The 26,918-nt window shown below is 30.4% G+C and overlaps 4 protein-coding genes across 4 annotated transcripts; 2 read left to right on the top strand and 2 right to left on the bottom strand.

Annotated features, from left to right (window-relative positions):
- Positions 1-365: 365 nt before the first annotated feature.
- On the top strand, positions 366-2,282 carry LOC114181257 (DUF1639 family protein, putative (DUF1639)). The gene is made up of 3 exons (XM_028067664.2): positions 366-1,130; positions 1,877-1,949; positions 2,021-2,282. Exons 1-2 carry the CDS (start codon positions 633-635, stop codon positions 1,946-1,948), a joined length of 570 nt encoding a protein of 189 aa, XP_027923465.2. The 5' UTR covers positions 366-632; the 3' UTR covers position 1,949; positions 2,021-2,282.
- A 2,738-nt stretch (positions 2,283-5,020) lies between these two features.
- On the bottom strand, positions 5,021-6,268 carry LOC114182487 (uncharacterized). The gene has a single exon (XM_028069362.2). It carries the CDS (start codon positions 5,914-5,916, stop codon positions 5,164-5,166), a length of 753 nt encoding a protein of 250 aa, XP_027925163.2. The 5' UTR covers positions 5,917-6,268; the 3' UTR covers positions 5,021-5,163.
- A 6,348-nt stretch (positions 6,269-12,616) lies between these two features.
- Positions 12,617-19,061, bottom strand: LOC114182330 (AMSH-like ubiquitin thioesterase 1). The gene is made up of 14 exons (XM_028069188.2): positions 18,666-19,061; positions 17,623-17,687; positions 17,401-17,476; positions 17,139-17,318; positions 16,898-16,995; positions 15,957-16,062; positions 15,830-15,876; positions 15,168-15,516; positions 14,902-14,991; positions 14,403-14,465; positions 14,238-14,312; positions 13,943-14,005; positions 13,512-13,564; positions 12,617-13,025 (listed from the first exon to the last, which is right to left on the bottom strand). The coding sequence occupies exons 1-14, from the start codon at positions 18,780-18,782 to the stop codon at positions 12,851-12,853; spliced, it is 1,557 nt and encodes a 518-aa protein (XP_027924989.2). The 5' UTR covers positions 18,783-19,061; the 3' UTR covers positions 12,617-12,850.
- Positions 19,062-23,376: 4,315 nt separating this feature from the next.
- Positions 23,377-26,906, top strand: LOC114180971 (cysteine-rich receptor-like protein kinase 44). Its single transcript, XM_028067272.2, has 5 exons — positions 23,377-23,691; positions 24,670-24,880; positions 24,979-25,216; positions 25,293-25,443; positions 26,382-26,906. The coding sequence occupies exons 1-5, from the start codon at positions 23,491-23,493 to the stop codon at positions 26,739-26,741; spliced, it is 1,161 nt and encodes a 386-aa protein (XP_027923073.2). The 5' UTR covers positions 23,377-23,490; the 3' UTR covers positions 26,742-26,906.
- The last annotated feature ends 12 nt before the right edge of the window (positions 26,907-26,918 follow it).

Here is a 26,918-nt window from a genome sequence, read left to right as displayed (position 1 = left end):
GAATATACAAAACCTTTATAGTAATAGTTTATGTTGATTGAACAAACAAAATATTTATAAAAAACACAAGTTCAATATCATTATTATGCCTCCTCCATAAATTATAATGAAATCCATTCATTTATATTTATTAATCCATATCCTTGACACATTCAGTCCCAACCAAGACCATAAAAAAAAATTCGAAGATGAAATAAATGGCAAGTTGGATTAAATAGAAACAGGAAATAAAATATTTAGTTTAGGCAGGGATAATCTTAATCTGTTCTGAGCCTCTCTTCTCTCTCTTATGTCTGTGTTGTGTCTGTCTCTGTCATTCGTTCACCCTTTCTTATTCATAATCATAATAATGCATACATAACACAACAAACAAACCAACTCTTTCTCCATCTTCGATTCTCAATTCTCAAATCATTCAAACCTTCATTCTCTCTGCAAATTCAATTCAATTCAAATTCAACCTTACCATTCATTCCTTCCCCAACCCCCCAAAAAAACCAGCTTAAAACACACCACACACACAAAAAAGAACCCATAAAACTTCACAGACACACAGGTACACACGAAGAAGAAAAATTCAACGAGGAATAAAAAAGTTCAGTTTTTTCTTTAGTGTGATCATCGTTTCGTCGATGGCCACGGGACCCGAAAGATCGAAGCCACTGCACAACTTCTCGTTGCCCTGTTTGAAATGGGGCACCCAACGGTTACTTCGCTGCGTCAACGCCGACCTCGATCGCCGATCCTCGAGATTCGACGCGCCCCAGAACGGCGTCGTTCGAGTCCCCTACAAGCGCAAAATGAACGACGGCGACGCCGTTTTCTTGGGAGGACTCAGAGAAGAAGCTAGTGGCGTGGACAACCATGCCATGATGCCTTGGAATTTGAGGACGAGAAGAGCTGCGTGCAAGGCTCCGCAGAACGAAGAGGAGCGAAGGTTTTTCGACATGGGGTGTTCTATGCCGCCGGTAAAGGAGAAGAAGAAGATGGTGATGACGGGGAATGAGAGAGTTAAGTTTTCTGTTTCCCTCTCTAAGGAGGAGGTGGAGCAGGATTTCTGGGCCTTGGTTGGAACTAGGCCCCCCAGAAGGCCCAAGAAGAGGCCCAGGATTGTGCAGAGGCAATTGAATGTGAGTTGATTCAAGTAAACTAACTAGCAACAATTTGGAGGTTGGATTGTGTGATCTATGAAATAATTTCTTGTTTTCAGGTTCTCATGGTTTTCTGGTTTTTCTTAGCGCAATTGCCATGTAATTCATTTTCATTTTAAGAAGTTTCATGCTGCTGTTGAACCAATTAGAAATCGTTCATGACTTTTAAGGTAATAATGTTAAAGAGAACAAATTTACCAATCTGGGTGATCTGTTTAAACGGATAGTAGTATAAAAAACCTGACTTTTAATTCAATTTAGCTATGTATTATGAATGTGAGTGAAAGAAGTTGAAAAGAAGAACTTGGGTATGTGATGCCTTATATACAATGTTGAATACAGATCAGAAACTGCAAGAAAAGAGTGAGAATGAATGTTATATACAAGCTGAATGTGCAGGAAAAACTGTTAAAAACAGTTGACAGTTACTGCAAATCACGGGCCCACGCGGCAAGATAGTTAGCATGCACAAACGATGTGTGACTATGTCCAAGTCAGAATGGGGTCCTCTGCAGGACACATGTTTGTCTTGTCAGAAACACTTACCACATTCATGTCAATCTGTGATTAAATGGCAATGGAGAAAACCTGAGTTTTAAGGAAGTCACAAGATATAATATTCAGCAAACTTACTATAATGTTTGATCGGATGAGAGTGTATTTTAGTTGAGGTTTTCTGTTTTGTTACAGTGTTGTGATGTTTTTTCTGGTTCAATTTATTGCAGACACTTTTTCCTGGTTTATGGCTGGCTGAGGTCAGTGCAGACTCATATAAAGTTGCTGATGTTCCTGAATGAGGTAAATTTTGGTGATAGTTCAATTTGGCCTTCAACTGGAACTCATGTGCTGTTAATGGTTGTGCTGTGCAGGGTCTGAAAAATGAAGGGCTAAACCAGGTTCTGATTCTGAATGGATGACCCAAATATTTTTGCTCACTGACTTCCTGTTGTGACATAAATAATGGTAAATTCCAAATCATCTATGTAAATGAAATGTTTAACTCAATAATCATGAAATTTTGGAATTTTGCTATCAGTTGTACTTGTCTGAATGTTGTAGCTTGCAGATTGTACGGATCAACTTTGTTTTCAGTTATTTGAACATAATCTATTGACCATTTTCTTCTTAGAATTATGTTATCCTGGACAAAACAGTTTTTAACTTCTCAGTTGTTTATATCATCCATCATTACTCATTACAATAGTGAAAAGTCCTTTTGGTTTTTCGTAGTAAATAGTTCATTTTTGCTCAAATGTTGGAGCTGTTCAAGTTTTTGTTCATCCATGACAGAGCAAGTTTGATATTCACTTTAGCAGAATTTGGAATGGTTAATCTTTCTGTAGATATTAATGTAATGGCGTGACTTTGTTGGAAGAAATATGCCAAGTGAAAGATTTATAAGTTATAATATATGACGAAACTAATCCACTTCTGTTGCTAAATTTCCCATTCTTTTCACTTAACCTTGCACACAAGTTTGTGACCATTGAAGCCAAATGCAACTCCAGAACAGATAAATGAACTCACTGAAAAATAGTTGTAACTTAAACACCATTTTTCACTGTCTAAATCAGAGTTCTTCTGTGACATTCTTGATTCTTTCATTCCATAGATTTCATGTTAATAACAGCAAGCATTGGATGGTTCTAGTTGGTATTGAACATGTGAAATTGAAGAGTTGAGAAATTATGAAGTTTGTGACCATCCGAATAAGGCCGCATCTGAATTCTGACAGATCTTATATCTAATTAACACTAATGATTATTGAACATCTTTGTCTGTAACAATTCAGTAATTATATATTCAAACTTGAATTCTTGATCCGCATTTAATTGATCTTAAATATGGTTTATCGTTTTAAAACTAATAAAACATAAATTGTATTATTATACTTGTACTGATACTAATATTAATGAAGAAAACCAAAAAAAAAAAAAAGAGCATTGATTAAAAGCAAACCATGCAACTTAATTGAAGAAAATATTTAAGGGTATTCTAATTCTTAATTATAAAGAATTACAACTTCCAATTCAATTATTAAATCACTAAATTTAACATCTAGTGTTTTTAAAAATAAGTTTGATAGAGTATGTGTATTTGGAGCCATGAAGTTTAGGAGGTATAAAAATTACCAACTTTAAATTAAGATTAATTTTAAAAAGTTTAGGATGATAGAGATGACCAATTTCAAATTCGAAGTAATCCTAGAATTATCTCGCGATCAATGTTTTTCTATCTAACTTTGACTCTTACGTGAATTTCCTAATATATATATATATGAGCAATCCTTCTTGATTTTCGAACTTAACGTCAACATCTACCCATTTGAATTAGTATAAGAATTGAAAATTTATTAGTACAAGTAATTATATAAAAATATGTGAAAACTCCTTAGGACAATAACATTTTCGGTAATACAACATCGAGTTTAAATTTTTTATTGGTTTTTTTTCTGTAATCGGTTAGTAGTAATCGGTGTACTATTAAGAAACAATAATAAAACAGAACAAAAAAATCCAACAGAAAATCCAAATTCTACGACATCATATCTTCGTTTTATCGTAACAATATCCTAAAATTTGTAACATAACAAAAGTTTCTACAAATTAACTAATTCAAATTAAAATCATATATTCTCAACATTTAATTAATACCCTAATAATTCACTTTGTTTGTTATTACCTAATATAATCATGAATGCCCCAATCCGTTGACTTCAATTTCCTTTTCAAATGCACCCACCAAAAAAATTCATTACAAAGGTCCAAATTGATGAATGTTAGTAATTATTCTGGGAATCCAAACCCCGCACATTATGGAAAAAGAAAAGTAAATGAATAGAAGTTTCTTTACTTGTAAAAGTAAATAAATATACAATATTTCTAAACCACCATGAATTATGAGGGTGCATTTGTGAAACTTGATCATTAGTTAATTTACTTTAAGCTTTTTCTAATGTGAAACAAAGTTCATTAGAAGTTCAACTACCAGAAAACTGATGAAACCTCTCCAAGTGGAATCAGAGAACTTTGGACAAGAATTCTTTTTGCCCAATAATACATAAAACATGAAAGGTTCATTTTTTGGATGTTAAATACATCAACTCTGAGAAGAAAAAAATGTGTCTTGTTAGATAAACAAAAAGGATTAGGATGATTAGGTGAGTTGAAGGAAAAAGCCAATTCAGAAACCAAACTTTCCACAATGTTTCATCAATGATTTGTTTGTTTTCCCATGAAACTGTCACCACAGTTGTCATACATTTGCAATTAAAGACAAAATGGTAGTTAAATGGATCAGGAAATATTACTCAAATGAAAACCAATACTTATCTCGATGAACACCCCAAGGAAAAAAGTTTCATATTTAAGAGTTGGGAGGAATCACAGAAAACAAAATAAGACAAAACACTGGAGATGAATTTTCATGGTTATGACTCAAATCGAACTCCACATCACATATAAAAATTCAGCAAAGAATTCAAATTTTGATTCGAGTCTAAAAACAATATATAAAAACACATAAAAATAAAAATTCAACACAGAATCCAAATTTGATTCTAATATAAAGACAATACATAAAAATTCAATTAAAAATCTAAATTTGATTTGAGTCCAGATTATCTATTGGATTTTTTTGATATTATCCACTATTGATCGTTAAAAATACAATAATGTTGATATATTCAAAATTTGTTAATATATTTTAAAATATTAAAATCAACTTTCATCATTCAAGGTGTATTTTGAAGACATGAACGATTCTGCAGAGAATCCAAATTTGATACATGATCTGTTACAATATATTATTTCAGTTTTTAATACTAATGTTTAATCATTATCTTCATATAGCTTAATCAACTTCATTGATTATCATGCGATTCAGTAATTAGCCTTTTATTAACTCTCACTTTCTTTGTCTGATCATAGCAAACAATGACTATGATAATAAAATAAACCAAGATGATTTCAAGACATGATGACGATGATTATGATGAAAACACAAGAACAAATCACTTCTTACTCTTCTTAACCTTCCCAACGCGTAAAAATGAACCCAAACTGAAGAGATTTGCACTTCCCTTTGAAACACAAGGAGTTGGTACATTCAACACAGGGTTAATCCTAAGCCCGTTGGGATAATATCCTCCATAACCCTTACCTGAAGGAGATTTTTGCATAGGATGCATATTTAAGGAAGAATATGAATACGATGATGATGATGATGATGATTTAGCTGCAGAAGCATGCTTGTTTGAACTCACCCTCTTTGGATTTGGCACTGAACCTGTGGAGTTGCTTCTTGACAAAAGAGATATAGAACATGTCATGTTCTTCTTCGTATCACGATTCAGACTCTTACTTCTGTTGAATCCCCAGAAAGACTTTGAATGAGGCTTCTTCTCATGATCAGGAGTCACATCCAGGAGCTCTCTGATGGTGTCTTTCTTCACTTTGTCAACACCTGAGGAACATGGACGAGGAGGGAGTTTTGTTGTGTGAGGATGTTGTTGAGGATGTTCCAAATGATGAGTGAGTTTTCTTGCAGTGGTTTTGTCTTGCATCTGAATTGGAAGGATCACCCCATTGGAGAAAAGTTCATCTGCTGAAGATGATTCAAACCCGAGGCTGGTGCTGCTGGTGTTGAACTCAAAATCAGAATTTGAGTCATGCAACAATGTAACATCTTGTTTCATTGGTGAAACTTGTAGTTCAGAGAGATCATGAGAGAAAGAGAGACGAGGTGAACTTGTTTCTGAGCACATGACAACACACAAACAGAATCGGAGCGAACAGAAAAACAAAATGGCTTTAAGGAATGAAAATATGTGGTTGATTTTGATTCAGAAGTTCAGAAAGAACACTTTTTTTTCAGTGTTTCAGATTTAGAGGGATACAAAAAGAAAGGGAGTGTCATCAACATTTATTCAAGTTTGATGGAGTAGAAAGATTCTGTGTAAGTTGGAAAGATCAGAGAAGATTTTGTCTATTACTGTTGGAGAATAGAAACAAAGGAGAAAGACAAATCTTTGAGAAATTGGAATTGTAAAGGATGTTTGATAAAAATATTAGACTTTACCTCTTAACTCAACTAAAAAAAATCGATTTGTAAGGTAAAATTTGTATTTATCTATATATTTTAAATTAATTTTATATCGGATCGATGTGTTATTTCGAAACAAAAGATGATAAGATGAAGCTTGATTAGAGGAAAGTGACTCCAATCAGAATGTAATTCTGCTGAATTGAAGGAACAATGTTTGGAGTGTTTGTCTATAAAACAGGCAACCTAAAAAACTTGATGTGTAAGATATAGACTTTGGGGGTTCTCATTCTAACCACTGATTAAGCCTTTTCTTCTTTTTCCCTTATTATATCATATTATATATAAGATAAAGGGACCTTGTCTCGTCTCTAATTTAAACAACCATGCCATCAGAAACCAATTAGAAAGAAAGGTTCTGCCAAATACACATTCCAAATCACGATTATGTTCATGTTTCACCAGATTTTGTTTCTTATAAATAAGGATGATTTCTTTTCAAAAAGTACACTTTTGTTCATTAGCATGTTGCATAACAAAATGAAAAAGGGATTAAATGATCAAATGATTTTTGCAGATTGAACTGCAATCTTCTCTGTTGAATTATACTGTTACGATTGTACATATATTGTAGGGTGATGCTTTGTTTCGAGTCCTCGTCTGTTTCTTTTTTCAACATTCAATTAGTTGGATAGTACTTACTTTCGTTTACATGTGTCAGTTTGGTATCCGTTTTAAAAAATGTATCAATCTAGTCATAACTTTTGAAAAAGTGTCTTTACCACTAAATTTATAACTTTTACGAGTATCAAACTGACACATATAAATAAAAGTAGGTACCATCCACTTAATTGACACCTTTTTTTTTTAAACGTCTTCTAATGAAAATTAATAATATGCTGATGTATATTAAAATTGATATCTATTAATTTATCTTAAAGAGACAAAAAAATTAATAGCACAAAATAAATTAATCAGAAAATCTAAATTGTTTAATTTTTAGAATTGTGTTCTTGTTGTTGTTATTCTTGAATTACTTGGATAAATATTTTATAATAGAATATTTTGTTTGGATAACTTACAAAAAATGACATTTTATATTTTGTTAGAGTAATGAAATTATTTAAAATATAGTTTTAAATTTTAAGGTAAGTTTTAAAACTTTTCATAAATTTATATTTCTTCTTTTTTGTTGATTTGGGATGGAATATTGTTAACTCAACTTCAATTATCGGGTGAGATCATTGTGCATTTAAACTCTATTTTATATATATATATATATATATATATTACTAATTATACTAACAAAATACAATGTCATAAATAAATAAAAAAACTTGTCAACATTTATGATACAAAATAAATTGACCAAAAGAACAGTTTAAAAATATTTAAGAAATTATTAAAAACAATCAAAACCGGAAAAATGCCTATAAACATATTTTCAAGAACTAAACCACAATTTTGTAATTTATTAAATACCCTGTTTAAAAAAAATTAAGTACTCAAAATAAATATAGTCATAATTTGAAACATATTTTTCTTGTTTTTATTTTTATTTTACATACATCATTCATTATATGTATCGCTTATTTTTAAGATGTGTTCTTTCTTTTTTGGTCACTTATTTTTCTAAATTATTTTCATCTCATAATGTAATTTATTCTTTTATTTCACATCACATTTATAGCAGCCGTCCTTTTCTTTCTCGTACTTTTTTATTTTATTTTATTTTTTATATTTCAAAAAGAGTGTATAGATCCTTTTCTAGAAGAAACGTGCTAACTTTTTATGATATTTAGTTATTTTGTGTATTCTAATTTTTTTTACTGAAAATTGGTATTGAAGAGGATATGCACTCGTTCAAAAAACGAACCTAAGTTCATATTTTTCTATCCAACAATTTTTGACACGCATCACTTTATAACTTAAAAACTAGTACAAAGTAAAAATAAAATAAAAAGAAAAGAAAAATAGAAAAAAATGGTTAAATATAATTGTATTTAAGTTGTTTGTACTATTTGATATATTTTCGTTTTAACGTTAAATCAAATATTATTATAAAACGCGTTTGAAATATCAAATAAATTTAATAAAATTTAATTAAAATGATCAAATCAACATATTTTGAAAGATATAACTAAATTAATTCAAAATTTTAAAATAAACTAATTTCAAAATTTACTAAAAATTAAATACGATTAAAAAGAAAAGGACGACGAACAAAAAGTAAAGGAAAAATTAGTTGTAATAAGTAGGTGAGAAAATGAGAAACTCAAACCCCAACAACATAATCCTAATTTTTATCCTCTTGCCTCTTATCATCAATTTTGAGGCAGCAATTATCATCGTTAACTTTAAAAGTAAAGAAGAATCTGCTTGATTTGTTGAAACATGAGAAGTTAGAGTTTCAAGGAAATAAACAAATCGAATTAATTAATAAACTTTCCTTACTTCAAAATCTTTGAAATTTGGGTCCTTTTCTATAACTAGTAAAAGAACTGAAATGAAAGAACTTGCCATATGCAATATTCAACAATAGTTGAGAAAAGTTGTTCTAACAAAAATGTTATATTTATTTGCTTTTATTAGAAAGAGTCTTCAAAAAAGTTGAGCTCCAATCACAAAAGTTAATTTTCGAGTAATAAGTAGAAATTGAGAAAAAATTTACTTACAGAAGATCATTTTTGAGATCTGTATTTATTATATATATAAATAGTTTGACAATTGAGTCGACAATAAATGATGAATATTAAAGAGTAATTGTTGTGTGAATTGGTTTGATAAATGAATGAGAGAGACTTTTATATTATTGTTTATAGTGTAAATATTAAAAGGCCGGCAATGTTATATTTGGGAAAGATCCATACCTTCTTTCTATCAATGGCAAAATGTAGGTATGAGTACCCAAAAACTCACATAAATCGCTATTGTACTTTTCATTAAATACCTAAAATTCAATTTCTGAACATGCAAATAAAATAAAATGCTATCCACAAATCAAAGTTTACCTAATAAATTTTTGACAAAAGGTGGTTTGATCAAAATTATATTTTGTATAAGTTGTTAAATACAATAAGATTATGAGTTTATAGGTATTTCAATACATTAATAATTTCACAGGATTGGCTAAAGAATCAAACAGGTAAAGTCTTGGTTTAGGTCTCAAAATAGACTTCAAAAATATTTGTTTTAGTATTAATTATTTTAGGTTTGTTTCATTTTTAAGTTTGTTTCAAACCTTTGAGTCGTTCCTACCTACATGATTTATTAATTAAGATCGAGAAGAATTCAAATACACTATTTTCTTTCAACTATTCGAAATATCTTTTAAAGATTATATAGTAATGAAAGTTTCAAGCTTCAAAACAAATTATACCTTTGATGTGGTAATTGATTCTAATATGATTATCTTAATAGATATGAGATCATATCAATAAATTTTTTTCTCTATAAAATGTTTAACTTTCTCATTTCTATTTAAATAAAAGTTGCACTCACACTTGGTTATCAATGTATATTTGTGTAACTTTAATTGATAACATTTCAACTTTTTCTTATGATAAATTTATAAGGTGAAATTGGGTTCGAACTTGTAAGTCGATCTAGCTCACTACAGATTCAAGATGGATTGAGTTGAGAAAATTTTATTTTTTGTAAAAGTGGGTTGAACTAAACCCGACTCACTTAACCTACAAGTTAAACGAGTTCAACCTAAGTTGAAAAAATTCACGTATTTTGAAAGATGAATGACTAAATTGGTCTAAAGTTTCGAAATAGACTAATTCCAAGATTCACTAAAAGTTAAGGGATCAAAAACATATTTAACCCTATAAAATTTATAACTCACCAAAAGGTGAATTAAGTTGAGTTGACCAATTTTTAACTAAATTCGTGATAAATTCACCGGAATGAGCTGAATTGGTTCACTTTGACCCTCCTAAAAATAATATAGGTTTTGGAGTCCTTGATGGGCACGTATGCTCTACAAGGTATGGGTTGTGGGGGTGACATATGAGAATGGAGGAGGCAAAGTCTCCACCACACAATTACCATATTCTTGATTTCACTAAAACAAATACCCCATTTTGTTTGTGAAGTTGGCATGTGAGTAATGTCCCAAATTGGAAAAATGAATAAAGTGATAAGGTTGATGACAAAATAGTCCTTGAATCCTTATTTGGGATGGTGAATACTAGCCACAACATGGGACCCTACCCCAACCACTATTTGAAGGACCCCCAGAAGCATCAATTGGTGAAGAAGTGGCATAACCAGAAACAGTTGTTTGGTGCAACAAAAGATGTAATGGATGTAACCAAAAGTATGATATCAACTTAAAATGTCATCAACTTTAGGACTCAGACTTAGACCTATTCTCATCATAGTTCACAAATCCATATACACACTTGGCTCTTATTGCTTTATTCCACCCAAAATCATAGCAAATGGATCATTCGGGTAGAATAATAATTCACCTATGTAGGTGGCGATGGTGGTGCTCATTAATATGCCTTCTCATGTGTGAAGAAAAAAAAAATTCTCAATTTATGATATTTTTCTGTTGAATTTTAAAATATGCAGATGGATGTTTATTTTAATATTTTTAAATATATTAAATTTCTTTTTAATATGTTAATTTCAGTATATTTTAAAGGTTAAGCAGAAAAAACAGAAAAAAAAACAATTAATAAAGAATCTTTGACTTAAAAAGTGGTATCTTATTAAAAGAAAAAACTTTTAAGTACAGATAATCTTATTAAAAAATAGCTTCCGTCTTTTTCAAGACAATCTTTAGCAACGGAAAATTTAAAATCTCCAAAACAGATTTCTTGATATTTTCTTGCTAATTTCACTCAAATTCTTTTAATCTCTATAGTCTTTGATTTGTTTTTCATTTCCACTTTAATTTCCTTCGCCATATTTATCTTTTTGTTGAAAGTGGCAAAGACAAATTCAATATTCTATTGTTTGGATGCATTCATTGTGTGCATCAACAAAAGTAGGAACGAGCATAAATCGAATTAGGTTGAAATCTAATTTAATCAATACAATATAACTTAAATTTAATGTTTTAATTGTTATATCTAATTATTTAACTAATTAGATTAGTTGAATATAGAATGTTCATATTAGTTTTATTTACCGAGGCCTAAGAAAAATGACCATAGTCATAAAACTTCTTATTTTACGTATAATTAGTCTTGTTTTATAAATAAATTTAAATTTTTATCTAAAAAATTATAATATATTTATTAAAATGAAAATTAATGAGATGAAAGTGCAAGTTCTGTTTTATAATTGGACAATTTACTACAATATTACTTTTTATCCTTTTTATTGTTATTTTTTAAGCAATTTAAGAAAAATATCGTATACTCATTTAAACTTTTAGCACAAAACCTTGTAATTACAAATTATATTTTTTTAAGAAAATATAATTAAAATTTAACAAAAATAAAAACAAAAACACAATTTCAAGACATGAAAAATAAAAAATTTTAAAAAATATACTTTTCAGAAAGCAAATTGGGTCGGATTAGACAGGAATGAATAGAAAGATCTGTATGTGAATCTAACTGCTATAAACTTTGAGGACTTGGAATTTGGAACAGAGAGCGAAACCGACATGTCCGTACCGAAATCAAAGTCTTATAGATATTCCTATAGAAATTGAAATTTATAAATATTCCTTTAGACGTAGTATTCAATTTTTACCCACGAATTGACTACCTTATTTAATATTTCCAATTAAATAAATCGAAATATATTTCTTTATATTCAGAAAGTAAAATAAATAAAAGTGAATCATTAAAAAAAAAAATCTAATTTAACACCCCTTCATATTCATTAGTGGAGTCGTATGAAAAATAAAAATAAGCAACCCATCCAATTAGCCGAATAATCTTTTAAAAATAAATTGGCTTTTTTATTTCTTTCTGCTTCAAATAACAATCAGTTCAAACGGTTGCACTTTAACACATGCTCTCCTTCATAACCCTAGAATAATTAAACAAATTGTAAATAGTATTGAATCTCAAAGATGTTGCTGATATTTTTTTAACCACGTCCTAGAATTTATGCATTTTCAGAGCAGTGCAAAACTAGAAAATCTAAAGTATATATATATACCTGAGCATAGAGAATAAGAACCAGACATAAATAACGAAGAACAAGATAATTTAGTTACAAATAATAATAAACTGAGATATAAACTGATAAAAGTGCGTGAAGTTGAGTGAGGAGGAAGTGAGCGAATAGAAGGTATCATTAATCTGAAAAATGCAAGGGAAAGATTATCATTCCAATTTATCAGAATGTTATGTTTTAGATTGCATCAAGCATTAGAGGCAGAAGATGCATCATTCTTAGGTTACTTTATAATGATTATGACAGGGCAATGAAGTCATGAATAACAGGTCTTATGATAACTGATACAAATCGGTATATGCATTTTAATTTAACAGCATAGTCAACCAGTAGTAGGATGCAGCACAGCAATACAAAGTTAAAAAGGTGTTACCCAAAAAATTAAAAAGCCAACGAGCAAGATTTCTTTTTACAAACACGGCCGGGACATTCCTTATGGCCACAGCTGGTGAATTAATGGTAAAAGTAAAACCTATTTGTATAAACAATGATGGCATAAATAAGTCTTATCGAAGATCAATGACATCAAATTTTAAATCTGGGTTCATGTATACATCTGTACATGTCTTGTAAATAGGACCACCATCTGGAGGTTGACTGTGTGGATGAAACCCACGCTGATCACATTGTTTAATCACAGACATTCCACCAGGGCTGGTCAACCGAAAAATGCCATGGTTTCTGTGCATTCAAATTCAAAAAAGTTATGTAGGAAAAACATCTCAACCACAGGTAACACATTAATATTCAGACACCGAAAAATTCAAATTATGATGAAATAATGCCCGAAATTCAATACCTTGCGTAAATATTTTATGGGGCAAAGGGGGGGCCAAAAAAGAGGGAAGTCACTATATCCTTTTCAAGTATTTTTTTTTTTCTATGCAAAAATATTTTACTCCTTTTTGAAACATGGATTATTAACTATTTTTAGGAACTATCATAGAATTTGAGTTCTGCTGAACATTACACGTTACATTATTCCAAAAGAAACTTTTGCCTCCTTTCCAGATTCTATTACGTCTTCTGGGTTTCCTAAATTTATAAGGTCAAGTCTATATAGCAAATTTGTGATCATTTTTAGAATTTGACCAAAGCATTAATGCTGTTACTGAAATGTTTTCTATCATCCAATTCTTCAAAAACACGTCTGACATGTGATCTTACCTTGTACTATCTTTTGGCGCCATGACTATTGCAACAGATTCCGGCAGCATAATCTAAAGAAACAAGAGTTTGCACATGTGAATAAAAGTATAAATAAATGCAGAAAGGATAGCCCATCTTTGAAAGAAACAATGTCATATGTATGAGATTGATTGGAAGTAACATTTTTCATATATATTTTAACTTTTCCACATGAATTATAAATATGGTCGGTAAATAAAGTTAAAAAAAAAAAAAAAACTGACTCTAGAATGGCAAGTTACAATAATACAAAACAGTACAAGAATTCAGAGATACTAGAGTATAAAATATTCCTATCACAAGTAGTTTTTCAGTTTTCACTTCAACCATTTTCTCACTAAATAGAGCAAGTAGACGTCCAAAGACAAAGCAAAGAATGTTTACGGAGATTAATTAAAAGATGAACTCACCTGATAGGAGTAGTGGGTGTGCAGATCAATTGACGACATGAAACAAGATTGTGTAGGATGTGTCTGGCAATTCAGAATAATATAGTTTAGTTTTACAGCAATGGAAGAATAATAAAGTAAAAATATAAGAAATGCGGATAAGAATTGTATTTCTTCAATACACCAGATGAAAACGTGCTTACAAAATGACAAATTTTATTCTATATAATCATTCATCATATACTTTTGGAAGTAAGAAGAAAAACAATCTTCGAGCACCTGAATTAGTTTCTACCAACACAGTTTAGAAACTCACATGGATCCACCCAAGGGGAAAAAGAGATCGTTTATCCTGCACTTCAAATATTTCCTCTTCATTTGTAGTCTGACACTGCTCAGGAAGAACAATGACAGATGTAATGTTTAAAGAATAATAGTAATACATATTCTCCAAAATATTTATGGTGAAAGAAAATCTTACAGAATCTGATGTTGACTCCTGCTTTGGGATTATAAGGGCGGTAATATAAAATTTTCTGTTTTTCTGCATATCAGGTGTTATACAAGATTCCAATCAATATCTTAACTGTTGAGCATAAAATATTGAAGGCTAGAGAGACTAAGCCATTGCAGCGCAACTACACAATGAAATTTTTTACAAACAAGTACATATAATACCATGCATGTATCGGGTTGATCCATAACAAATAGAAAAGGTAAAAAGAGTAGTGTTATTGTATTCACACAAGAACATGAGCGCACACTAAATAGTTATATATGCATACACACACATGGATGCAGGGATTATTAGGGCAATGTGTTATATACGCACACAAACACACGCATATAGTTATATACGTATACTATTTCTAAGTTAGTTAATCCAGAATCCAATTCTGAGATTCCGAGACCCTTTCGAATCTACCTTTGCATGTAGCTCTATCTTAAGAAGACAAACGAAAAAACTGAGCAGCACTTACAAGCAAACCGGCAAGGACTCCACAAGTCTCTAAATTCTTTTTTGTATTTGACTTGGCAAGCTTCATAAAACTCTCCATCAAAGAAGTTGACTGAAACAGAACCCATTATTAGAAAGAGACGTCAAACTTCATTCGATGACAAATAATTTAGAAATTGTACCGGAAGAAACAAAAATACTCAACACGGACTTAACTATGCCTCCCCCCAGAAACATCAACCTAAAATTAAGACAAAAGAAATAAATAAGAAAGTGTTATTGACTCACAATGTGCAGTTGTAGAGGAGCCTCTGCATGAACACGACTATCCGTTGATGAAATCTCTGCCTTACATCCTGCTTCCTGGACACAAGGTGATGCTGCAGGGACCAAATCTAGAACCTCAGCAAGTACAGGTGGAGGAGAAGGCTGCCTGATAACCTCTATTTTAGGAGTGGTTTCTGTTGTTTCAAACGAAATAAGAGAAGGAGGTTCCTGATCATGCTGAAGTTGAGGCTGAGGCTGGGGTTGGACGTCCTCACTTTGGGTAACAAGTGAATCTAAATCTGACTTATAGTGTTCCGCAATGCTATCATCTTTCTTACTCACAGATTCATGTTCCGAAGGATTTTGTAGGCTGTACGTTCCAAAAGTAGGAAGGACATAATCACATAATTATTATGAAAATAAATAGATAAACCAGCTCTGGAAGCATCATGGACAACAATCTTGGATTTTAAAATATTGAACTCTAATAAACCAAATGAATCCTTTTAAAAGATGACTTCAAATATAGTTCCATCATTTCAAAAAAGGTTAGCAATGACATACAAATCACTTTTCTTAGAATAATTTGGAAAGCCAAATGACATACAAATCACTTTTCTTAGAATAATTTGGAAAGCCAACAATAAAGAAAAGCACAATAGAAACTTAAAATAAGAAATAACCTTGGCAATTCAACAGGAGACAGATCAATGTTGCTTGGATACCTGATCTACATCCACATCCAGACAGAAAAGTCAGGACAATAAGCGAATAAATCGAATTAAAACATACAAATCCAAAACAACATACCCTTTTATCAGTGGAAGGTGGTCTCCACTGCCCCTTTAACCCATTGGGACCAAGGATAGAATGTCTAGAGAGAGTTTCCTCCTTTGGAGGTGGAAGAGTTAGAGATCTATAGAAGTTCAGTAAAAATGTAAGGGACCTCTTATATAGAAAAAATGCAGGACAAAGTAATCTGTGAACTAATTTAAAAAGCCAACAGACTAAAACTTTTATTTCAAGAAGTGCTACTAGATCAAATATAATAAAGCAAGTTTTTAAACCAAAAACTGTCATCAAACCTTGCTGTATCCGGCTGCTAGTTCTTGAAGATTTAATTTTTTTTCCATTTCCTATTATTTAACATTTCCACAATCATTTGGTATATGATTTTTTTAATTTATTCAGATATAGTAAATTCTCTTCTTTAACTTTTTAAAGTTTTTTATTAACATAACTTTTCTCAAGGTTTTCTAGTGAGATTCAGAAACAGGAAACATATCCAGCAACATCCTAAAATTTCGTAATGTATCTGCAATACAACTCAAATACTCTGTCCAGTTTTCAACAAAGATAAATTGTATTTCAACCACCAGCAGGTTATAAGCCAGGAAAAGGAAATGTTATAACTGCGTAATCTCTGCTCACTTAACTGGGTCAAATTTTATATTAAAATATAACACAATAATGTAAAAGAAACAACTAAAATTGAATTACTTGCATAACAAAACTTTAGATAAATAGATAATCACACTACTGACATTGCACAGTGAAGACCATCTAGCATTTGACTTTCAAACAAGTTTTTTCATGATACTAGAAAGCAAACAAAAGATGAAGGACAGTTTCCTTTCACTTAACTTTATTCCTGTGAAAAAAGAAACTGACATGTACAAGCACTACCTGTCACAATATTACCACCACCATTAAGAAGTCCATTATACATAATTGTTTATTCCAATACTTACAGTCTTCGTACATGCTCTTCCACAGGCCTGACATAAGAGAATTGTTGGGTCCTAGATCCTTGGTAGAAAAGCTCCCCAGTTCCAGTAGGTCTAGCTGCCTGGTCAAATATACAATAATAGATGGATGCTAGACTTCTTTTCAGAAGGGGCAGAAAAACATAAAAGATTTTATTTTAGGGAAAGATTATTACTAATGAATGACAACCTTAGTTTGAGTGAATTCTCATCCAACAAATTTTACCTTTATTTGGCCATAACTAGCTGATGTTTGCTTTTTCATGGGAGAAAAATCCAGTGAATTATTTGAACTAAAATTTCCACGCCCATTTTGTTGGTATGCGAGATTGTTGTTAAGCTCATTGATCTTCTGTTGGACCACTGGTTTCAATTTCTCCAGTTCATTCAAAGAAATTAACAATTTCTATGCCAAGAAATTGTAAATCAGATTAAACTCGGGATTTTATATAACAAATTTCATTTGGAGAAGAGTGTCAACAATTAACCTTTTTCAATGATTCTTTCTGCCTTTGTGGAGATGATCTATAATCTCGGTGACGGGGTATTGTCTCAGACACCAAACTAAAACCAGACGAAACAAAAGGATAGATCCCTCAACGCAATGCAATTCAATGATAAAGTAACAAATACAATAAAATACAGATGTCTTAAACAGTTCAACTAACGGAAAAAATACTACATGCAAATATTGACACAAAATGCTTTACCTAGAAAATCTTAAAAGCATCACATATAGGTCAATAATATTCTTCTCAGCGCGGAAGATATCAGCCTGCAAAGTTAAAACCAATAGTTTAAGCTTGAAGGTTAGGTAGTGCAACTAAACAGTCAAGAACACATCATGAACACACAAATCAATAAAAAAATAAAGCATGACCGTAAAATCCAGGATGGAAAAAAATATTTTAGCACAAGCTATAAGAGTAAAAGCACACTCTACGACGAGACAAAGAAAAAATCAATCACCAGCGACATTAGTGCAAGGAAAAGGCAAAGATGAAACCAGACAGTTACATTCATGCACGTCACTTTTCATATCATTCTAAATTCTAACTAAAGTTGATGAACAAATCTAATATGCCCGTATTACACATTCAAATCTAACAATGTATTTCATGATTAAACAATGATCTTTAAATAATTAGAAATATTTTGTAAAATTGAAAGCTTTTTGTGCAAGCCCTAGTTAAGTTCAATTCTTGTGCATACAAAAGTGGTACGCTCTAGAATATAGCCCATTTGCCAGCTTTGTATGCAATTAGTAGAGTCAAATAAATCAAGGGAATAAACCCATGTTATATGGTTTTACATATAAATGATACTCTCATGAGTAAGGGGACGACAAAAAATACCCCCTTTTAACTCCTGCTATTATTCTGATGCATTGAATGTCTTTCATAGGTACTTCTAAAATATTACAACGACATTTTACACAGAATCCCAAACGAAAAAAAATGCTACTCCTTTTTATCAAATATAAAAATCACTACCTCTATCCCAAAAAATATTGCACCACATTCAGTAATATAAATTACACTTCTCAGTAAACCTATTATCCTCTCTCCCCGATCAGCGAACAATAAATCTATGAATCGAAATGAAAGCATATAGTTATGAAAAATAAAATTGTTATATATTTCTAAGAAAACAAAACCAAGTTCTAAACTAGACGCTGCCTATCTAAACCTAGGATTCTCCGCCCCAATTCCCGGACGCCACATTGAAATAGCAGGAAGACGAAGAAAAGGACCTGTCGGAGGATGTTATCGGCGATGCGGTAGTAGAATCGGAGCGCGATTCGGTTATCGACATCGAGTCTCTGAGCACTGGCAGCGATGCTGATCCTATCCGAAGAAGAGGACCTCATCGGTTTCTCTTATCGTTTCACGCAACACAGCGTTTCACCGTCGTCGCCGTCGTTTTATTCCTACAAACGTAACGACGACACCGAAACTTCGCAAAGCGAGGATGACGAGGCTAACGGTGATCGATCATCGACGGCGGTGTAGAAATTAGATCGGGTTGAAGCGATGAGGTGAATGAATGCGATAATTGTAATTTGGGGTTGTTGTGAGGGTAAATATGGAAACGCGGGTTTGCTTCAGGATCTGTTTGGCCGCTCCCGCGTCGCCATACCCTTATTTTCTGTTCATCTTTTGTTCATGATCGAATTTTTAAGATTAAATTACTTTTTTAATCTCTAAGTGTGAATATATATATATATATATATATATATATATATATATATATATATATATATATATATATATGAAATAATGTCGGTTTGGTTTTTAAGTTTTTTTTTATTTCAATTTAATTTTTATTTTTTAAAAAATAATTTTATTTGGTATTTGTTGTAAATTTTGATCAGACAACATTAAATTTAATATTATGTATCAATTTTTTATTTTTTTGAATTTTTTTATTTTTTATTTATATTTTAATTTAAGGATTACAGCGATATTACTTGATAAAAAGAGTAATTTAATCAATTTTTATATATTTCACCATAAAAATACTTTCCACATTTTGTGAACTCTTAATTAAATATTTAACATATTATTAGTAAAATAAATGTTTAATAATGTGAAAATTAAAGATTAGCTTTTAGCGATAAATTCTTAAAAGATTAAATTCTTTCACTTTTTCATATTCATTATTTATGTACGCAAAATTTAAGTAACTTTAATCTATATTTATGATGTATATATTCATATTTGAAATTGATTTATATTATGTACATTTTATTTTTTAAAATCAAAAGTGTGACTATATTTATTTAGTAAAACTTAATACATATATTTTAATTTGGTTTCTTACTATTGCACAAATTTTTTATGATATTTAACATTTAAGTATCCATAAACAAAATGAGTGACAAGAATTTGTTAGTAATTGAATATATTTTAGAAAAATGAATATAAATATATAAGGATGAGAAATAAACGGGTCTTTACAAATATTTTATAAACTTATTTTTATTTTGACGAAAATATTTACATCGAGTGATTCTATCCATCTTATTATTATTCTTAAATACTAGCTTACACAAGTGTGATAGTGCTTGTATATACACATTTTTTAAATATGAATGATAGTATGTTAGTAGGAGATAATAGTCTAATGTTATTAAGTTAATATATAAAATAAATTATATTTATTAAAAATAAAGTGAAATGAATAGATAAATTAATTGTTGATGAATAAGAAAGAAGAAGAAGAAAAGATAAACATTTTTATAGAAAATAGGTAAAAATAACTATTAATTTTAAAAAATTTAATAAATAATTATATTATAAAAGGGTATAATTGATATTATGAAATATGGAAAAAAAAAATTCTCTTTATATATTATTATTTTGTTATAAATGATTGATGTAAAACGTTGCGAAATATATCAAATATAGATTAAAAATATGAACTTGTAAACTATTTAAAAATTATTAATCCCTCCATATTATTTAAGTTCAATATTGAATGTGTCGTTATTATCTCTTTTTAGTTTTAACGAAGCAAATAGTGGAGACAATTCATGTTAAAAATAGTACAAATATTGTATACAAATATCTTTGGTTAAGAAAACCAGGGTTTAACAAAAATAATCTACTTACGTTAAAAATGTATTACGAAGGGGGTGCTTAACTAATAATCACTAACAAACTATACTAATTATTCGAATTTAAATTCAAATATTCAAAACAACTATCTTATCACCGAATTCAACATTGTGTTAAGTTAATTCAAATCTTGTGGTATTTGCAATTAATAAACCTCACCTACTTATCTCTATCTTCATTAGAAGGGAAGTCTTAAAATGAATTGTTCTTTCACTTTATTATGTCAAATTACCAAAGCTCATATTAGTTGAAAAAATAGTTGTTCAAACAAGTAATCTTTACTTTTCATTAATAATGAGAGAAGAGTAATTGATAACGAGGAGTAAGATTGAAAGTCCACTTTCGGTAATTACATGCATAAAATTCATAATGAATGTCATTATTTTAATTGTTATTCATAAATCCTACTAATTTGAAAAAAAAAAGATGACTAAGACATAATATATATATATATATATATATATATATATATATATATATATATATATATTCTCACTTTTCTTTCTTCCTCTTTTTTACGTTATCATCCCAATATTCTTTTATTTTTTTAAAGAGTTTTATGTAAAACAAATTAGAGTTAGATATAATTTTGATTCCTTAATTTTCAGTGAATTTTAAAATTAGTCCATTTCGAAACTTAGACTAATTTAGTACTCCATTTTTTAAAATACGTAAATTTAGTCTATTTAATTAAATTTTGTTATGTTTATTTGATGTTTGGTACGCATTTCAAAATTGTATTTGAGTTATTTTTACTATTTGACATATTTTTGTTTTAATGTTAAGTCAAATACTATTATGAATCGTGCTTGAAATGTCAAATAAACTTACAAAAAATTTAATTAAAAAATGGCTAAATCCACATATTTCGAAAGATAAATGACTAAATTGATTCAAAATTTTAGAATAGACTAATTTTAAAATTCGTTAAAAGTTAAGGGACCAAAACATATTTAATCCGATAAATTATTACATTTTACAGTTTAAAACTATTTACATTAAATATAATTTTGTTCCAATAACTATAAGTTGAATAGACATTATTATTAGTGTTACGGTATTTAAGATATACTTTGTTTTAAAGTCTAGACTTAGACTTGACTCAGTAATGATTTTGTCCTAAAAAACTTTTCAATAGTTAGTCGAAGATGCTCTCCTAAGATGTATGCGACATTTTCTGGTTACACGAGAACAAGTCTTAAAGCCTAATTAAAATGTTTAGATGATTTGGGTATTTTGAGATGATTTGGTGTATAATATTCTTATTTTAATCCTAAAACCAGCACTTTTTAACATAAAAAAAATAATAATTGACTCTGAAAAATTCTTATTCTTTGTTTTTATTATTCATCATGTGGTCCATGGAGTATAGCAATAAAGAAATACCAAAGGGAAAGAAGAAGAATGACAACTTGGTGTCAATAATATCTTTATAAGAAAAAAGTACCCACGAACTTGTTGACCAAACGAGTGTAATCATCATTTAATTATATTTCTAAATTACAATAATAAAAAATATCTTTTATTATTAAATTTTGACAACTTTTTCTTATAATTTTAGATGTTATTTTTTTAAATAATTTTTCATATATTTTTTTTTATTTTTAATATTTAAAAACTACTTAAAAATAACACATCATATTATTAAAAAAATTATTTAAATTTAATAATCAAAATATATTAGGATGGTAATAATAGAGTTTTGAAACATAACCCAAATAACATTATTTCATTATTTCATCCACCAATAATCTTAACCATCGCACTGAGAATCATAGCTTTGGAAGTTGAAGCTTCCATGGTCAACATCGTGAAAGTCAAGCAATTCATTTGATTTGATATTTCCTTTAGGAATCTTTAATGTTTTCTTAAATTATATTTATATTTGCATATTTTTAAACCATATTATCCACCAAATGATGTCTTTTTTTTTTTTTTAAATATGATAAAATCGCACCGTTAAAAAGAATCTCAGTATTATATTATATACTTAACATCTGATAAAATTTATACTATCATCCTAATATTTTCGACAATACAGTAAAATAATGCAAATTTTATCAAAATAGACAAATTAAAAAAAAAAAACAAAACAAAACTTGATTATATCATAACACATTGACTTACGTTTTTCTTATATACGGTACCATTTCCTTAACTTATGTTCCCATCTACATGAAAAGTTGTAAAGAAAATTTAGTAATTTCTCTTCAAATACTCATGATCTGTGTGAAGAAAAAGAAAAGTTAAATATATTTTTAGTTCCTTAATTTTTTTTCGTCAATTTTAAAATTAATTAATTTCAAAATTTTAAATCAATTTAGTTTTTTATTTCAAAATATATGAATTTAATCTTTTTAATCAAATTGTGTTAAATTTATTTGACATTTCAAACATGTTTCATAATAGTATTTAACTTAATATCAAAACAAAAATATGTCAAATAATATATATAACTCGAATATAATCCTGAAATACATACAAAATACTAAATAAATTTAATAAAATTTAATTACAATAACACGTATTCTAAAATTTTTTTACTCATTTTGCTTTTGAGGTTTTTTTTGTGTCTATTTATATAAAAGTGTTGAACAGAGGAACGATAATATAATAATGGCTTTGAAGACAATTGAGGCAAATTGCCGTGTTTGACTGACTCAACATTATCATCATTAAAAAAATATTATTTATTCAAGTTAGGACAACTGCATTCAAAATATCGCAGACCAGTTGTTTTTACGTACAAAGAAATTACCATATTTATTTTTCTTATCATTTTATATTTAAATAAATGAAAATTCCATTATTGTCTACATTTACATTTATTTTACTTAACTATATGGGTTGCGGAAGGAGCATGAAACGTTGCATTGAGAGGACTCATGACCGAATAGCATAGTCAACTGTATAGTCAGTGCTGCCACCTCGGAAATCGCGATTAACAACGTTGTTCTCATGTCCTTTTTCTCCAGGTTGTGCCCCTGTTTGTGCAAGGGTGGCGCAACCTCCGGCGACGGCGGCGACCACCCCGACGATCCCAGCGGGCCGGGGGACTCCTTGGACCTGATTTTCGATCTCCACACTCTCCAACTCGCTACCAACTTCTTCAGCAACCTCAACCAGCTAGGTCATGGAGGCTTTGGCCCTGTCTTCAAGGTACCAAACTACTTTCTCCTCCACAAATTTCAAAACTTCAATTTGTTGCTTCACCAAAATAAAATTTGCTCATTGAGTCCTAGATTCTTGACATTTTAATAACAATTATACGTGCTGGTATAGTAGATTTGTGATTTTAGTTCTCTGATTCCAATTCTCAAATTAGGATTTTGTTAGCTCAATCACAAGCCAGTGGCTGATCAGCAAATTCCAACCTGTGTAAAAATTAAATTCACATAATTGCGATCTTACAATGTTAAAATCTCTATTAACTGTGGAGGAAGATCTTGTTGGCACACGTGGGACCAAGGAACTAAAATAGTTACTAATTTGTCAAATCTCAATAATATATAAATACAATTCACAAACCAAAATACAAGTGATTTACAAAAAATTCCACCTTCAAATCAATTCCAAAAATATTCAGTAATTATTTTTCTCACCAGGTTATGTCCCTCGGAGAAAAAAAGTCAATGCACAAATCATATAGTGGGATGAAAGACCGATTAAAATCTCACTGTACTACTAAAATATAAGAAAAATGTACTGAATAAATCATGTTTTCAATCAAATATAACTACATATATAATTTTAAAATAGTTGCACAAGGCAATGATTTTATTATGGTAATTTATGATTATAAAGAATGTTTTCAGTTTGGTTGCATTCTAGTTCTGGTGAAATTCTTAAAAATTATGCATTCCTATAAAATAGTCGTTTTAGATTGTAGTTACTGAATGACCAAATATCAGTTATGAGACAGTAGTCCTTATTGTTGAAATTTCAGGGCTAAAACGACTCTGGTCATTTGATAAGTTTATAGACTAAAAGGACGTTTTTTTCTTGATTAGGAAGCAAATTAACCTGTAAGATTACTGAAGTATTATTTCAAGTCAATTTCTAACTATACCCTTTTTCCAATTTTTTTTGGAGAAGGAAGATTTACGTAATTAATTATATTTTGCATGCTGTGTGCAGGGAATGATGCCAAATGGTCAAGAAGTGGCGGTTAAGAAGCTGTCACTGGAATCAAGACAAGGAGTTAAAGAATTCACCAACGAAGTCATGCTATTACTCAGAATTCAGCACAAGAACTTGGTTACATTACTTGGTTGTTGTGCAGAAGGGCCTGAAAAGATGCTTGTCTATGAGTATCTACCTAACAAAAGTCTTGATCACTTTCTCTTTGGTATTGAAAAGAGATGTTTCTTCATCTATTTATTTACATTTGTTTGGTGGTTGTTTGTGGAAAATGATTGACAAAAGTTGCAAGACAATTTTTTTCAGATAAGAGGAAGTCTTCATCTTTGGACTGGGCAAAACGATTCAGAATAGTTACTGGTGTGGCAAGAGGACTTCTCTACCTGCATGAAGAGGCACCAGAAAGAATCATACACAGGGACATTAAAGCTAGTAACATATTGTTGGATGACAAGTTAATTCCGAAAATTTCAGACTTTGGTTTGGCAAGGCTGTTTCCTGGGGAGGACAGTCACGTGCACACATTTAAGATTTCCGGTACACAGTGAGTAGACTCTTCCCTGCTTGGTGCTTGTTATTCAGAAGTTGGTATCCTTACACTTTATATTTGATGAATGCAGTGGTTACATGGCTCCTGAATATGCATTGCGAGGATATCTGTCAGTGAAGACGGATGTTTTCAGTTATGGAGTCCTGGTGTTGGAAATAGTTAGTGGGAGAAAAAACCAAGATATGCGACTTGGACAAGAAAAAGCAGATCTTTTGAGCTATGTAAGTTGATCAGATTGCAGACATTAATGCAAATTTAGTATGGACAACTTATGCTCATGGACTTAGATTCTTGTTATAAATTAACTTAAGTATATTTTTACATTGAAAAATGCATATTTTCTAAGCTTGTGCTGAGGATTTTAAGAAAATGAAAACTGCTGCGTCATTACATTAGTAATGATGCTTGTTCTTGATATTCACTTATATTCTGAATTAATTCTGTGACACAACTGCTTCCATAACATGTCTTTCTCGGCTACCATGTATGGCTGTTTAAGGGTGAAACTTGGGATAATGTAAGCTGGGTTGGTCACAACACTAGTCACAAATTAAGCTCTCCCCCAACATGGATTGAGATAGCATAGATTTAACCCTTTCTACCTTGAATCCAGAAAGTTTAGTCATGTGCACTAGAACACTCTTGTGTTAAAATTTATTTCACAAAAACGTGTTCAATGATCAAGGTACACATTTCAAATGAGTTTGAGGTATGGATAAAGGTCACATGCCGGTAATCCCTACTTTTTTTTTCTTGATAAGCCAATATTTCCTTTTACCAACTTTTGTCGGGGAAGTGATTGTGATTATGATCATATTTCATTTGACGTTGATTTGTTTGCCAGCTTTGCTATTTTTTGATCATGTATTATGATCCAATGACATTGGGAACCACTTGCTATGGGTTCTAACCTCAGTGTGACTACTGTACACACAAAAAAGACGTTGTTGATATCTGCAATCGTATGATATGGTTTATGTCTTTGCTGGTAAACTGTAAATTTTTTGTATTGAAATGGCATCAGAGCATCTAACATGAAACTCTTTCTGGTCAAAGGGAATTAACATGAATTTCAAAACATAAACTTAAACCAATCATTAAGAAAAATAATGTGACGATTTCATTCACACTTGTTCGTTTTCTTCATTGAATTTTGTAGGCATGGTCGCTTTATCAAGGAGGGAGACTAATGGAATTGATTGATCCAACCCTCGGCAAATACAATGGTGATGAGGCAGCAATGTGCATCCAGCTAGGTTTGTTGTGCTGCCAAGCAAGCATAATTGAAAGACCTGACATGAATGCTGTTCATCTCATGCTCTCAAGTGATTCCTTCACTTTGCCAAGACCAGGTAAACCGGGAATTCAAGGTCGTACAGGACGTTGGACTACAACTACATCTGCTTTGACCAATACCAATGCTAGTAACACTACTAGGGCCTCAGGTGGTAGTGGTAGTTTTGTAGACGATTATTCTAGAAATTCTATATCTACCTCTTCTTTTGATGAAGGCAGATGACATTCCATCCATAATGTATAGGGTGCAAGCTCTATGTAGGGTATTCTTTTTGTATTACTGTAGTTATCTTAATAGAGGAATGCTTTGATGACAAACAAAATTCGACATAGTTGATTCTTCACCGTATTTTATTTAGAAAGATAAATATCACTTCAATAATCTTTACATATATTTTTT

Source organism: Vigna unguiculata, chromosome 4 (genome assembly GCF_037176805.1).
Source record: "Vigna unguiculata cultivar grain cowpea cultivar isolate G323 ecotype 2 chromosome 4, ASM3717680v1, whole genome shotgun sequence".
Lineage (NCBI taxonomy): Eukaryota > Viridiplantae > Streptophyta > Magnoliopsida > Fabales > Fabaceae > Vigna > Vigna unguiculata.
Note: the sequence above shows the minus strand (reverse complement) of the source record. Positions and strands in the feature narration are given on the sequence as shown.

What these genes read in the sequence shown, in the direction of transcription:
- LOC114181257 (XM_028067664.2), top strand. Translation starts at nt 633, where the DNA reads ATGGCCACGGGACCCGAAAGATCGAAGCCACTGCACAACTTCTCGTTG. An exon ending in TTGTGCAGAGGCAATTGAAT is followed by an intron (nt 1,131 to 1,876) that starts GTGAGTTGATTC and finishes AATTTATTGCAG; the next exon opens with ACACTTTTTCCTGGTTTATG.
- LOC114182487 (XM_028069362.2), bottom strand. Translation starts at nt 5,916, where the DNA reads ATGTGCTCAGAAACAAGTTCACCTCGTCTCTCTTTCTCTCATGATCTC.
- LOC114182330 (XM_028069188.2), bottom strand. Translation starts at nt 18,782, where the DNA reads ATGAGGTCCTCTTCTTCGGATAGGATCAGCATCGCTGCCAGTGCTCAG. An exon ending in CTAGTTATGGCCAAATAAAG is followed by an intron (nt 16,996 to 17,138) that starts GTAAAATTTGTT and finishes ATATTTGACCAG; the next exon opens with GCAGCTAGACCTACTGGAAC. An exon ending in CACCTTCCACTGATAAAAGG is followed by an intron (nt 15,877 to 15,956) that starts GTATGTTGTTTT and finishes ATGTGGATGTAG; the next exon opens with ATCAGGTATCCAAGCAACAT.
- LOC114180971 (XM_028067272.2), top strand. Translation starts at nt 23,491, where the DNA reads ATGTCCTTTTTCTCCAGGTTGTGCCCCTGTTTGTGCAAGGGTGGCGCA. An exon ending in GCTTTGGCCCTGTCTTCAAG is followed by an intron (nt 23,692 to 24,669) that starts GTACCAAACTAC and finishes TGCTGTGTGCAG; the next exon opens with GGAATGATGCCAAATGGTCA. An exon ending in TCTTGATCACTTTCTCTTTG is followed by an intron (nt 24,881 to 24,978) that starts GTATTGAAAAGA and finishes AATTTTTTTCAG; the next exon opens with ATAAGAGGAAGTCTTCATCT.